The following is a 14838-nucleotide window of genomic DNA, read 5'->3' on the forward strand; positions in this document are numbered from 1 at the left end:
CAAAAAAAGAGCACTCGTAAGCTGCTATGGGAAGAGCCTTAAATACCCAGAATTCATTTACCTGTGTCTAATTTAAACAAGGTCAACATCTACAGAAAAAGCAGTTCTTGAACTGACAAGATCCATTTCAAGAGAATTTGCCCCATGGGCTCGTGAAATCCTGAAATCCACAGACTCTCAAGACCTGCCATGCACTCACTCTTCCTAACATTATTTTCAAGTTGAGAGCTAAAAAGGAATTAAAGTAAAGTAAGTGGTATATAATCAAATCCAATACGTAGCAGTTTGATTAAGAATACCCACACGGAGATGCAAGTGTAAAACAGCACCACAGTTCACTTCCCGGGAATGAACTTTTTCTTTACACAAACCTTTCAATAGACCTTAGAAAAGAGTAATTTGGCTGAATGCATATAGTTTACATTTCACCTCAAAGAAAACACTTTTTCACCTGCACAGGAGAGCACTATCCTCCATATCACTCGCTGAAGTTACCACAGTTCTCATTTGTTCCTGTTTGCTTGCAAGGCTGAACTGAATGGATCTTCAAATTGCTCCTCCTCGCTCAGACCCAGAGTAACTGCCTAACTATGAAGTGATTACCGGAGAGCATACAGAACTGCTTTTGCTATACAGCATTAACTGAAATTAATGCAGGATTCAAGCTTTCTCAGGTATGACCATGGAGTTATGAAACTTGGTTCCCAGTTTGGAATGAAGAACAATGCCAGTAAAAGGTGTCATAACAGTTGCAACTGATGATATAGACAGCTGCAGGAAAGGGAGGAAAGAGAGATGATTTTCAACATTTTTTTTTCTAGGGAAAAATTAAAATGGGTATTAAAAAAAAACCTGGAAGGTGAAATTTTTAAACTACTTTTTGTTTTGTGATTCATTTCCATTTTCAAATATAGCACAGGCAGAATTTGAAAAAACCCACAACTTTGAATTAGGTGAGAAAACTTAACTTTTCCAGAGTGTTCCTGTTTCTACCTGCACATTTTTCAAGACCTCAAGAATTGCACAGAAGAGGCTAAATACGATAAAATTAGGTTGGTGAAAATATATAAAAGTGAGCATGCAACTGATGAAAAGCAACTTGTAATTAAATATATTTTAAAAGAAACAAAAGCCATAATGGAATCTTTCAAAAGATGCAATACAAGGTTGTCCTCCTAAAATTTTTCATCGAAATAGAATTCGGCCCTGGAGAACAATAATCACCAGAAAATAAATTCATTTTTGCTGCACAGAACAACTCATCCTTACAACACATTGCCCATAAAATGTGTATTAACTAAGGATAATGCAGGAAAACAATAAAATAAAAACCTACTATGCTGACCTTAATGTGTACCTTCATGACTGACCTAAGTTATCTAAATCTGTACCACTGCTTGCCACCCTCTCCTGCATTTCTGTTCCCATTCATGTGCCATTGCTGGGGCTCTTCCAACTACACCATCATCCACATCCCCCTCACCTGACTGGCAGAATACTTAGTAGGTGGGAGAGAGAGGTAAGGTGGTAGCTTGGTGGGTTTTTTTTGAACAGCTAGTTGTTAGCAAGTTCATTTTCCTACACTGCTATCATTCAGGATGGGTGCAATCATGTATTTGTACATTTTAATTCTAGCACAAGAATATGAGACTATGTGGCAAAGTATCACCCATGGGATGACCCCTTTGGAGTAATGCAGATTAAGCCAACTGTCAAATGAAGTTAACACCTTAATGTTCTTTCCCCACTTTCTTTATATAAACACTTGCATTACTTTTGACAAAAATCAGCCCATAAAGCCTCTGATTTTTGAGGCACGGAGACAGATTGTATCTGTTCTACTGCTGCATATAAGGAAAAAGGCTGCTTCTGGTTTTTTAAGCAAAATTTGTGTGGTACATTGTATGTGCAGCAGGAGGAAGTATGTCACACACCCTCCTTTCAGGTACAACATGTACCAAATGAAAAGCAGCAAAATAAATAAAAAAAAATTATCACAGCAGGAGCATCCAAAAACTCTGTAAACATTTCAGAAGCAGTGCTGACAGACTTGAGATTTCAGCTTATGGCTAATGAAAAAATACACAGAAACTAGAAGGCAATATGCTGATGCAAATAATAAAATACAGTAAACACATCAACCCAACATACCCCTCATCCTCCAAATGGCCAACTGTAGTGGCCATTTGCATCCATGAACTCAAACTGAAAACTCAGACCACAGAAAGCCACACATCCAGCGAGCACACAAGCGGGCTCTTATCTATGTCCACCAACAAAGGTGTCCTTTTACACCATACAATGGCTAATGAAAGGAGACCAATGCACACAGTTACAGGTGTTTTCAGTCACATCACTTCGACACAATACAGTTGTGCCATGAAAACCTCCAGGACTGTATGTATTTCACAAGTAAAACATTTTACCGTTTTGCTCAGGAGCATCAAATTCACTGAAATTTGGAAATAATAGTTTTGTTCCTCTCTAGATATCCACGCTAGATATTCCTGACTAGTGTGCTCAAGTGCTTGCACTAACCACTGGTCACCTCCCATAGGAGAGGGTGCTTCACTCTGATCAGTTCTTGGCAATGCACTTTTGGAAAAAAAAACACAACCTTTGCTGCCAAGGCTGCCAAAACAGATATTTCCCCCTCTCACCACCAGCTCCGCTCTACCAAGATCTCCCACTGCCAGGCCATCTGTTTCCTGCCAAGTCTGCAGCCTGGGTCAGGAGTTCTTTCTTACCATCCAGGACATGATGGGGCTGATTAAACCTGGAAGCTCAGAGCAGCTGGAAACCTTCGTAAGAGCTTGGCAAAGCCACAGCGTGCCACCAAAGCCTTCGAAAGTTTGATAGAAAAGAATTACATGGTGGTTTGGATAAAGGTTTGACATCCCAGGTTTACCATAAAATTGTCAGATGACATAGAAAAGAAAAAGGGATATACGGCTCGCAGTACCCTCTCCTATATTGAAACTAACCGATTACCTTTTTTTCATAATTTAAAACTGATCCTTCAAAATGAGGTAAATATGATCTAGATGGGAAGATTAAAATTTGTGCAAAGTTATACACTCTAGCTCTCATCCAAGAAAGCACGTTTGAACAATTTAATGAGATTTAAGTATGCATTTAAATGACTTTTTGAACCAGTGCTTCAGAGTGCATACACACATACAGTCTCATATCACATCAGTAACTTTTTTTCCCAGAAAAATCATCAAGGAATAAGTGATTCAAGAAAACTATTTCAAGGTGATAAAACGTGTGCCTAATCACCTGAAATTCTCTCTTAAATCATGTTTCAAAACAAAGTTCTTTTAAAAACACTGGCTTCTCTCAAAATGTTTTTCTTTTTTTAGAATAAAGGTATTAAGAGACAACACATCACACGCTGTTAGCATTTTAAATAAAAAGCATTTCATGTTAAGTAGTGGAGTAAGATTAAACCCATATGTAAGGATTTGATGACCAGTTTTCAAGACAACATCTAGAAGGACATGCAGGGAAACTGTAACCAGCAAAAGTGAAATAGCTTTGAATCAGATATAGATGTAACAAGGAAATTAGAATGTTCTGCAAACTGATAACCATGCAATTAAGAGAGATGCAATCAAGCACATACACTTTGACCACTTCACTACTTTTTAGAAACTTGCAATAACCCCAGTTCAGTCACCACTGAACCGGGCAAAAATAGTGCCATCTCCACTGCTTAAAATTTTTCAACTTTTTATTTATATTTCCAATATATATTTCCATTCAAGGAAGCAACATAATGAAACTTTTTTTAACCCTGATTTGTAAAAGAAAGACAAAGTCAAGTTCAGCCATATGTAAATTTAACAATGGCTTATAAATGTTCTCAAATTGATTCAAGGTAAGATTTTACTTGCACACATATCATTCTGCACCCTTCTCTGCTCAGAATGAATTTAAATAATTTTGTATGCTTTTGTAAATATCAAAAAGTAATACTCAACTGAAGTGTAATTCGATTTGTTTGCAAATCCCTTTTGAATTGCTTTATGATGCGTAAGCACATGCAATTTATTAGGAAACAATAAGCAAAGAAGGCAAGCCAGGCAAGAAGCTTTGCTCACTTTCAAAGTCAAGGAAAAAATTTGGCCCCTGATCAAGCTCTGTGCAAGTGAGAACTTTTAAAAGATTTCCCATTTGGTTCCTGAAAAATAGAAAAGGAAGAGAGAAGGAGTCCTGAGTGAACAGATGATTTTAGAGACAAGGACTTGGACAGATTGGTTGTGCTGGAAAATATACACTGCAAACGAACTTAAAAAGTTTTTCCTTAGCTCACTGTTAAGTCAGGGAAAAAATTCTCTCATTGTCTTGTAATTGTTTGAACTTACTTTCAAAATCCAGGAAAAAATGTGGATAGTTTTCAATTTCCCTGGTAAGGACCTTAAGAAGATTACCCATCCCAGCAAACCTAGTAAATGCAACAAAATCGTAAACAGTTATATACGTAAATGTAGAATACTACAACTAAGGGCTTGACACAGTCTGCATCATATATTAAACATTATGACAAGTTCATTCTGGACCATGAGAAACATTTTTGGTGGTCAGTTCTGTGATATTTATTCATGGGGACTGAAAGAGTAAGACCTTGGATCAATACAGAAATAATGATATTCAACAAATTGGAATTTAAACATCAGTATAAAATCACAAAGTTCAGACAGATAATTATGGGTTTATTTACTTAGCAAGAGAAACAATCTCAGTACTATAACTGTATTTGCAAATCCTCTAAAATGCTGGACTCAAGATGACTCAGTACCATTCCAGAGGGAAAAATGAGGTTGTAATCCTTGACTTGGATTCTTTAGCCTAAATCCATGTTATTTCATGAAAATAACTCCATTTAAGGAAAAAATAATCTAATTGTTTCTAATCACTAAGGTTTTATAAAATATTACTATATAAATCTATCAAAGAAAAGCTAAAAAGCTGGCTCTTTGCAACTTTTAAAACTGTATGTATGCATTTTTGAAAAAGAAAGAAGGAAAAAGGGGAGGAAAAGGGGGGGAATCAGGGAAAAAAGGAGGGAAGGGGGGAAAAAGAAGTTCAAACTCTTATCTTTTTATCTGTTATTCCTATCTTTTATCATCTTGGAAATCTTTGCATTTCAAGTTATGAAAAAATCCCAAATGGAAGTGACCAATTCTCAAAAAAGCAAGTCTCCATGGAAGACAAGAAGGCAGGAGATTTGAAGAAAAGTTTTTTTTACCAGTACCGTCCTTAGGAAGATACATTATTCTAAAACTATGTAAAAGTATAGCTTGTTTTTTGCAAACTTAAACTTTTTCTTACAAGACAGAAAAATTAATCCATGAAAAGCACATATAAGGATAAAAAGGTTTGCCTGGAGGGATATAGAAAAATGTGATTTTAGATTTGAAACTCAGATTGAAAACTGAAAATTTTTGCTTCAGAAATAAATATTCTCAGTACTCTAAACCACGGCTCTTGGGGCTCACATCTGACGCTCATCTATTTTTCAGTTTAACTCTTTTCCCGCTTAAGAAATCAGACGACAAAAAAATATTCTATGCACGTACATGGCTGATACTCCATATGAGGAGACAAAGTTTTTTTCAAATTTTCCCCCAAGCATTACAGAAGAAAAGTGCCAACCACCCTAACTTCTATATGCAACTGAGGGCTATATTTCTATAGCAGGAAAACCTAAGAAGGTAATGTAAGGCTTAGAGATTTCAAAGCAGTCACAGTGATTCCATAAAATGATATAAATTTAATCAATAATCCATTCAGAGCAGGCAGCTTCATGTAAACCAGGTTTTTGTTAGACAAATGGCTTTATTTTGCATTTAATACTCTTCAAAATTTTCCCTCCAGAACAAATCCAGTGAGCAGACTGTCAAGCCCTTTACAATTAGCAACATCTTGCATACACAATATCGAAACATGAAGAAACATTCTCCATTATTCACAAAGTTACATCCATTTGTATGCAGGAAAAAAATGTAAAATTCTACTTTCAGAACAAGATCTGCACTGTATGAATTGCACTGTATGATTAGGCTACAAAGGGGAAAACATGCAAACAAAGCAATATACATTTTATACAGCATTAAACCTTGTATCTTCAATAATTTAACATTTTCATCACACTGGTATAATACATTTTATCAGCATCATGTAAGACGAACAAGATAACATGCATACACTTATTTTCCTTTTCATAACCTTGAAAGAAACAATTTATATTACCATGAAATACTATTACAATCTAAATTACTGACTCAGTTTGCATTCCTCACTCTCAGCTCATTTTAAGCCATATCTTACCTCATTGCCTTCAATCTTCAGACAGTATCCAACCATTTCTTCTACTGCCAAAGTCAGCACTGCAGCCAGAGACCCGTTTAGTTGATAGAATGCTTCAAACAGCGAGAAAGCTGCTCCCTTTGCCAAAAAACCGGAGGATACGCTCCCTCATGTGTGTTGAGTAGCTTGAGGTCATGTGCCCAAGCTCTAGTTTCTGATCCTTCTTACAGAAATACAGCACATCACGGCTCTAGAGGTTTCTAAGTATGAGTATTTTTCCTGAACTTTTACTATATTTCTTAGCTTGTTTTTAATTTTATTCCCCTCTCCTTCAATCCCTATGTAGAATCTGATTCAGCTATTTCGGTCACAAGCAGGAAACAAGAACCCTGCCACAAACTTCATACCCATTTTCATGGTCAGCCAGCATTTTCCAATGATCTCAAGGGCACTGGTTTGACACAATCTATTTTCAGTGTACATCAACCCAAAAACAGTGATGTTCAACATCAGCATCTAGAAGCTACAGTTCAGGCAGCTGCTAAACATGCTTTACTTCTTTATGATTTGAAATAATTTCTTTATGGTTTCTTAAAAAACAAACTAAAAGCAAGATCCAGTTCCAAGAAACTTTCACTTAAAACTATAACTCATCATTCAACACTAAGTTTTTAACTCTGTATTAAAAGGCCAACCTTGACCTGAATGGAAGTGCTAATAAATACATTTCCTTGCCCCAAACTGATTTTTTGTTTTCTTTATAGCTTGCTGCTTCCCAGTACTTTGATCTTCTAAACTGTCTTTCCCTGGAAACTCTAATGATGTATTCCATACCTCAGCAACCGCAAGTCACTTCCAGGATAACTTTTAATGATATTTCAGAGTAACTAATTACATACATTCTGAGCAGGTCAGTATATATACTGCAGTTGTAACAGGTATGCGAATAAACAGCTGACGCACAGGGGCAAATCAGAAGAGCATAAAATTCAATTTCACTAAACTGCAAAGCATTTTATTTTACTTACTGTTAAATCAGTTTAAATAAGACCCAATACATATATAAAAATATTGCTGTTGCAGCACTCATAAATGATAGCAGCTTCTCTTTAGTGTCCAAATCCCTTCAAATTCTGATTTTTAACAGTATGCTTTAAGAATGGTGACATGTTGACAGGACAATGGTGTTTGCAATTTCATGTTTTCTACTGTTTTCCAAACTGTTAAAGTTTATTCTAAAATATTATATAAGCAGACAGAAAATACTTTCTAAGTTACTGCCGACAGCTTAAAGCTCATTAGTTGATTTTTGATGCTCAATGTTTAATTAGTGGTATACAGACGTAAATAAACCCTAAAAACAGTAACAAACAAAAAGGTACGTTTAGCATTTTGCATTTTATATACTATTATCCAGTCGCACATTTAAAAATGTTGAGCTTTAAACAAAATAACACAGGCTGATTTTCTAACAGATCGCTTTGTTCCTAAAACTGCATTAATGTAATTTTGACATTCTAGAGGCATTATCTAGGATGGGAAAATAAATTCCTTCTCCTCCACTAAAACAACCAGTTTATTTTTGGATTGTGATAAATAAAATACTACCCTTCCAAAACAAAACAAAATGCAACCCTTCAAATCTGACATGGATTTTATATACATATACTGAAAATATACTGAAATATGTATTTATTATAAACTGAAATACAGTTTTGAAAGCTTAGTAAATGTTCAAAACTGAGTATTACCAACTAAGTATTGCCTACCTAAAGATATATATCCTTTATTTAACTCTTTAAAATTCTTTGTTTACACACAGTTTTGAGCAATTACATAATTTTGAAGTGTGGAGTTCAAATAATAGCCATAGTACTATATAAATTGTTAGAGAAGTACTAATTCATTTCTTCTTCCTTTACAGGACTGATTTGATCAGTACCAACTCAAACCCATCAGCGCATTTAAACCTCGTGTTAGTGAAGATAGAGACATTCACCAGCTCAACCCTTCTCACCAGCGCTCCTTTGCCAGATACTATTTCCTACACCTGCCTGTTTACATAAACACAGCCTAAAAGGCTTTTGTTAAAATGAGCTGGATCAGCAAATACCTACTGCTTAAACTCATTTAGATCATCCTAACGAAGTGGGGCTGGGAGTGGTCTCATGAGCAGCTCCATTGGGAGTTTTAGGAGAAACAGAGACTCCCAAATTCAGGAATGACAATCATAGAATGGTTTGGGTTGGACGGGACCTTTAAAGGTCATCTAGTCCAACCTCGCTACAATGAGCAAGGGCATCTTCAACCAGAACAGGTTGCTCAGAGCCCTGTCCAACCTGACCTTCAATATTTCCAGGGATGGGGCATCTACCACCTCTCTGAGCAACCTGTGCCAGCGTTTCACCACCCTCATTGTAAAAAATCTCTTCCTTATATCCAGTCTAAATCTGCCCTCCTTTAGTTTAAAACCATCACCCTTTGTCCTGTCACAGCAGGCCTTGCTAAACAGGTTGCCCCCATCTGTCCTATAATCCCCCTTAAAGTAATGAAAGACCACAATAAGGGCTCCCCTCAGACTTCTCCAGGATGAACAACCCCAACTCTCTCAGCCTCTCAGTCAGCAGAGGAGCTCCAGCCCTCGGATGATCTTTGTGGCCCTCCTCTGGACCCGCTCCAACAGGTCCATGCCCTTCCTGTGTTGGGGGCTAATCAATGAATGATTAGGAGAGATAAGTTCTAACGGCACACCTACATGGGAAGAGAGGGGCACTCAGTCCGCAGCCTAAAGGGAACCATACTGGACTAAGCATATTAGCATCACTGAGCAGTGGAACACACCTTACTGCATGAATTAACTGTGTTTTCAAAAAAACCCCCAGCACCTGAACCCAAGAAAACCTCTGAGATCAAAAGCATGATTCCAATTTGTTGTGATATTCACCTATAAAAGTTGTTGAGGTGCTTGTAAGTAAACAGCAGAAGTACAAAACTCAGAAAACAGTTTTATTCCATTAAGGAATAAAATAAAAATGAACAAAGATTTAAAAAATGCAGAAGTTTCTTAATTAAAGTCTACTTTGTTTGCTGAAGGAAACCTTATATCGCTCAGTTTTTTGTTTGGGACAGTAAGGAAGATATAAAAGATAGTTTTTAATTGCATTTGCCAACTCTACTACCAGTATTTTGGGCATTTTTCTGTGCAATAAACATTAAAAATGTTTAATCTCTTAAGAGTATTTGTGTGAGACTAGCTCCAAGTAAACTGGAATGCTGCAGTGCTAGGAGTCATCCATGGCATGAAGGTACAGGCAGAGACCAGTGCACTTTCACAGGGGTGCACCCCACACACATCCCCTTCTTCTCCCTTTCACCATCAGCACCTGAATGGAGTTCTGCAAGGCTCAAGCAACCAGACAGACATTACCATAGGTAAGAACCTGGGAATATTATTGCTGTGAAAAGTGTGGTGCTGGAGTCAGGATTAGTCAAGGAAGCATTATGGTTCATGTTCACAGCAATGCCATAAAATCATTGGAGTGGGGGGCATCCAGACCACAAAACAGGAACAGCCACAGCTCTGCCATTCTGCACAGATGTTGGCCTAAACTATTCTTAAAGCTCTTCAAAAAGCTCTTTAAGTTCCATCATAATAGTTCATGTTTTATTGTACCTGACCATTCTCACTGGCCTTCTATGCAATCTCTCCAAGGGGTCCAAATTCCAGTGGGTCACTCGACTCCAGGTACAGTGCTCCAAATCCATCCAAGTATGGTGCCAAATATAACGAAGGAATGGTGTCTTGCAGAAAACTGTGCTTTACACTTCCCTCAATATTATTTGTATAGTTCTATTTTACCCATTGCTTTCCTTTCTGCATTTTGGCAATTCATTAGTCCTGCTTCTATACAGTACCTTATATTTATCCCCATCAAACTCCACAGTAGGGGTCATCGCTCCAATCTTCTTATAGTTAAGAATATTTTAATGGATACGGTAGTATCATTATCTTCAGTTGTTTTACTGGTAAATGCTTAAATTTTACAAACTGTAGTTGCGTTGATGAGGAGAAATAAAACAACTGAAGTTTAATAGTCTCAGTTGTGCAAACAGATGTTAGTTTTGAGAAGTGGTATTATTCCTCTATAGATTTTGTTTTAGAAATAAGCATAACACTATATTGTTATATTAAGGGAAAAAATGTAAAACAAGTCACACATTTGTGTTTGAGATGCTAATTGCAAAAAACCACCAAAGATATTTCACAGTGATGTACCTACAGTATTCTCTACAAGGCACAGATAAGGGAAAAACACACCCAGGTTCTTTTCAGAGGTCAAGCTATATGTATTTTCCAGAAATAAAAAATCAAATTATCCCCAATATTGGCCTCTAAATACTATATATAAGATTTCTCATAACATAAATAACATATATAACCAGATGCACCAATAAGCAACATACACACACAAGTGAAAAAAACCCCAGTGTCACACATTCCTTATGCAGGTGAAGCATAAACAGACAAAACACCCCAACAAAACTCAGACCCAAAAAACAGATGTAAAGAAGTGAAAAGTGGCATAAGAGAAGAAAGTTGCTCCAGGTAAAAGTAACCCAAGATAAAAAGAATCATTTCTGCTTTGAACTATTATTTTATTACAATTCCTAGATAAGCAACACTTCAAGCCAAGAGCTGTTGCTGCTAACTGATATGGAGATTGCAGGACACAGTTAAAACCTACAAAAAAAGGTAAGGCAAGTCAAAGGGAGTTAATGGTTTGTAATGACAAATACATCTTTCACTAATCATAAAATGTTAAAAGACCTGGCCAACAATATTAGTACTCATAGCCCCAAGGATTAAAAGACTTTGGCTCACGGTTCACTAAAATCAAAAGGTTAAAGAAAGGATTACCTCAGATGAACTTATAATTTATTCAAGGGAGGAATTTTTCTATATGCCAACCCTCACACCTGAATATAATTTGAACAGAACTCCTATATATTTTCAAAGTGTATAATGTCAGAAGAGCCATCATGAAAGGATGAAAACCAGGCAATCAAAATACCTGGATTCTGATTCTCCGGTCATAATAAAAAATAAAAACCAAAACCAAACCAAAAATCCCAAAAAAACTCAAACACAAACTCCAACAAAAAAATTTAGAATGGAAGCCAATTACATAATTAGAATAAAATTATATTTGAAATTCAGAAAGCACAGTTGCACTTTGATCCTTCCACCTGAGTGTATAGTAACTACAGTAACCCATGCTGAATATGGCATTGCATGCACAGATGCTTACACACAAAACAGGGACACAATTTCCCTGTACACAATAAATGGACCCTCTGTCAGTTGATGTTGTCAGGTAAGCAAAGCAGGATACTAATGTTTACGAAACTGATACACAGGAGAGAGACACCTTTAACAGAACAGGTTTGCCTAGTTTAAATGTTTCTTCCTTCAAAACAAAACCACTTCATTTTTTCTCCAGGTGGAGTTTGACTCAGTTCTTCCAAACTCTTACAAGAGAACAGCCACATCATCACCTTCCTCCTAAAGTTTCCTTGTCCTTGTCTTCTCTCAGCAAAATCACAGTGAAAAAAGGAAATAAACCATCTTAGAACACACTCAGTTTTGGAAATCTAAGGATTTGGGCATAGGAAAAGGTATCTATCTGGTTTCAACATTTGTGAATATGAGTGAAAAATCTATTCTAGAACATATACATTCTTAGATACAGAATCAGAAACGGGACTCTCAGGTGAATAATCAGAAACAGAAAAAAATTATGTTGGTCCTTTCTGCCTGTTAACGACTGCCAATTTTTCAGCCTTCTGGCTATGACAGAGAGTATTTTGTACTATACTCTCAGAAAATTCAATCGAAGTGTCTGAAAAAAACCACCTTATCCTAGTTGTTTGAGCAACTATGGTAAAGACTTTCCTCAGAGTGATTTTATTTTCAAGTTATTTCTTGTGCCAGTTGATAATGGGAATCAGTCTTCGCATGTTAACTTTGTTCTTTTTCTGTTTTACTTCTCTTTTTAATACATAAATGCCAAAACAGTACATCTAATCTCAGTCAAACCAGACATAAATCCTACAGGGACTGGATTTCTTATGCATATTTGCTAGCGACCTGCTCTGAATGTGTCAGTATGTAGGACATAATGCATTTTGCCAGCTAAATTTCTATTTCTGGTTTGAAGGGTAATAATCTATAAGATATGGATCTGAAGCAGTCTTTAGAAGTATTATTTTCTGGAAAAGGGGAAAGAAGTCAAACAATATCTTAAAATACTAAGCAGAGAGTTCCGATCAAAGAAACATTAACATCACTGGCGTTAAAATTGCTGTGGCTGACTACACAGCTCAAGATTTGAGGACTTAAAGATGAAATGTGGATCTCTGTAGGGATTAGTTACCATTAAAATACTTTCATTTGTGTAATAGTGGTCTTGTTTAATATCTCATTACACAAAATAAGAAAACTTGCTGACCAATCTGTGTTACAATGCTTTTGATGGAAATAGGAAGACTTCCATGAGGAAAAAAAATATTAAAAAAACCCACTTTAAATAGACTGGAGGATAATATATACTTCTTTTTAAATTTAAAATTTCATTAAAAAGGCACAAGAAAAGCTCCCTATGTGTCTCTGGGGGAGGGTGAAGGAGGAGACAACAGGTGTCATCCTAGGACAGCAATTTGAGAGACCACCTAATCCCAAGAAAGTGGTAAAGAAGTTTTTGCTGAACTTTGGAGGCAACTGAGTAACAGAACTGGGTAAGAAGCTTCAAGAGGGTTAATTAACCATGTATTTGTACAAGCTCCTGGAGGGATAAATGTTCTTTCTAGAACACAGAGGAGTTTGCCAGAGGAATGGCTGTTTCAGTCTTGTTTGATACTTATGGGGAGAATTAACTAAATATAAGGATGGAGATACAGAAGAAATGAATTAAAAACAGCAGAGGTTACTAAACAAGGAGAAAACAGCAAACTAAAAAGCATGATTTCAAAAAGCAGTTCCAGTAATCTCAGATATCTGGATGAACAGGTCTCCTGGAAAGTTGATTTAAGGGGTAAGGGAGTGCAGGAAACTCAACAGTTAAGAAAACACACAACAGGTTATTCCAATGGACAAAAATGACAAAATGGAGACTTGGAAATCAATATGCCTGTATAAACATACTGAAGAATTCACAGAATCCCAGGTTGGAAGGGACCTCAGGGATCATCTACTCCAACCTTTCCAGGAAGAGCAGAGTCTAGACAAGATGGCCCAGCACCCTGCCCAGACGACTCTTGAAGGTGTCCAACGTGGCTGAGTCAACCACTTCCCTGGGGAGATTATTCCAATGGTGACTGTCCTCACAGTAAAAAATTTCCCTCTGGTGTCCAATTGGAATCTCCCCAAAAGCAACTTGTGTCCATCCCCCCTTGTCTTCTCCGTGTGACTCCATGTAAAAAGGGAGTCTCCATCTTCTTTGTAGCTACCCCTTAAGTACTGGTACATGGTGATGAGATCCCCTCTGAGCCTCCTTTTCTCAGGGCTGAACAAACCCAGTTCTCCCAGCCTATCCTCATATGGCAGCTTCCCAAGTCCTTTGATCATCCTGGTGGCCCTTCTCTGGACCCCTTCCAGCCTGTCCACATCCTTTTTGTACAGCGGGGACCAGAACTGTACACAGTACTCCAGGTGTGGCCTGACAGGCGCTGAGTAGAGCGGGATAATGACTATAGGCTACACTTGACCCTGTTATCCAGATCACTGAAAGATATTGAAGAAATTGTGACCAATATCGATCCCTGGGGGACTCCACTAGTGACAGGTTGCCAGTTTGAGAAAGAGCTATTTACCACCACCCTTTGGGTGCGGCCTGTCAGCCAGTTCCCCACCCACTGCACAGACCACTTGTCTAGGCCAAAACGAATTAATTTCTCCAGGAGGAGGCCGTGGGGGACCATATCAAAGACCTTGGAGACGTCCAGGTAGACAATGTCCACCACCCGCCCCATGTCAACCAGGCAAGTCACTTTGTTGTAGAAGGCCAGGGTGCTTTGACAAATGACTGGAGATGAGAAAAGAGAAAATGCTATTCAGTACCATAAATTTGCTGCAACACTGAAAATCAGAAAAAGTAGTTGTCAGTGGTTTATTGGCAAAAAAAGAGGACAATATTTTTAAACAGTATCTGGTGTGTGTTGTATAGATCTTGTTTTGTTCAATACTTTTAATTAGTGACAGATAGAGAAGAAAATACCGTTTTAAAATATGCAGTAAGATAGAAGGGAATTAAAATATTCTGGCAAATAGGATCATAACTCAAAATCTCTTTGATAAACTGGAGATACTAGCCAGAAGAAATTCAGTTAATATAAATGTAAAATACTCCACTCAGGTATAAAAACAAATCAATCCTGCAAATGCAGATGGACCGGTAAGCAGAGAGGCTGAGGAAAAAATATTTAATCATTATACTGGACTATAAATTAAACATAAAGCAGGTTAGA

At 37.2% G+C, this 14838-nt stretch overlaps 1 protein-coding gene across 10 annotated transcripts in view; it reads right to left on the minus strand.

Annotated features, from left to right (window-relative positions):
- The window catches only part of CYRIA (CYFIP related Rac1 interactor A), a 61098-nt gene that overhangs the window by 16155 nt on the left and 30105 nt on the right, over positions 1–14838 (minus strand). For 6 of the 10 annotated variants that reach the window (XM_064448087.1, XM_064448088.1, XM_064448078.1 and 3 more), the window contains one exon: positions 4371–4450. The exons of 3 other annotated variants lie outside the window; for them this stretch is intronic. In XM_064448087.1, the coding sequence (XP_064304157.1) occupies positions 4371–4440 (70 nt within the window). In that variant the 5' untranslated portion in view covers positions 4441–4450. Of the gene's footprint in view, positions 1–4106; positions 4187–4370; positions 4451–14838 lie in introns of all 10 variants that reach the window. One more of the 10 variants, XM_064448082.1, reaches the window with a different exon arrangement.

This window comes from Phalacrocorax carbo, chromosome 3, assembly GCF_963921805.1.
Source record: "Phalacrocorax carbo chromosome 3, bPhaCar2.1, whole genome shotgun sequence".
In the NCBI taxonomy this organism is placed as follows: domain Eukaryota; kingdom Metazoa; phylum Chordata; class Aves; order Suliformes; family Phalacrocoracidae; genus Phalacrocorax; species Phalacrocorax carbo.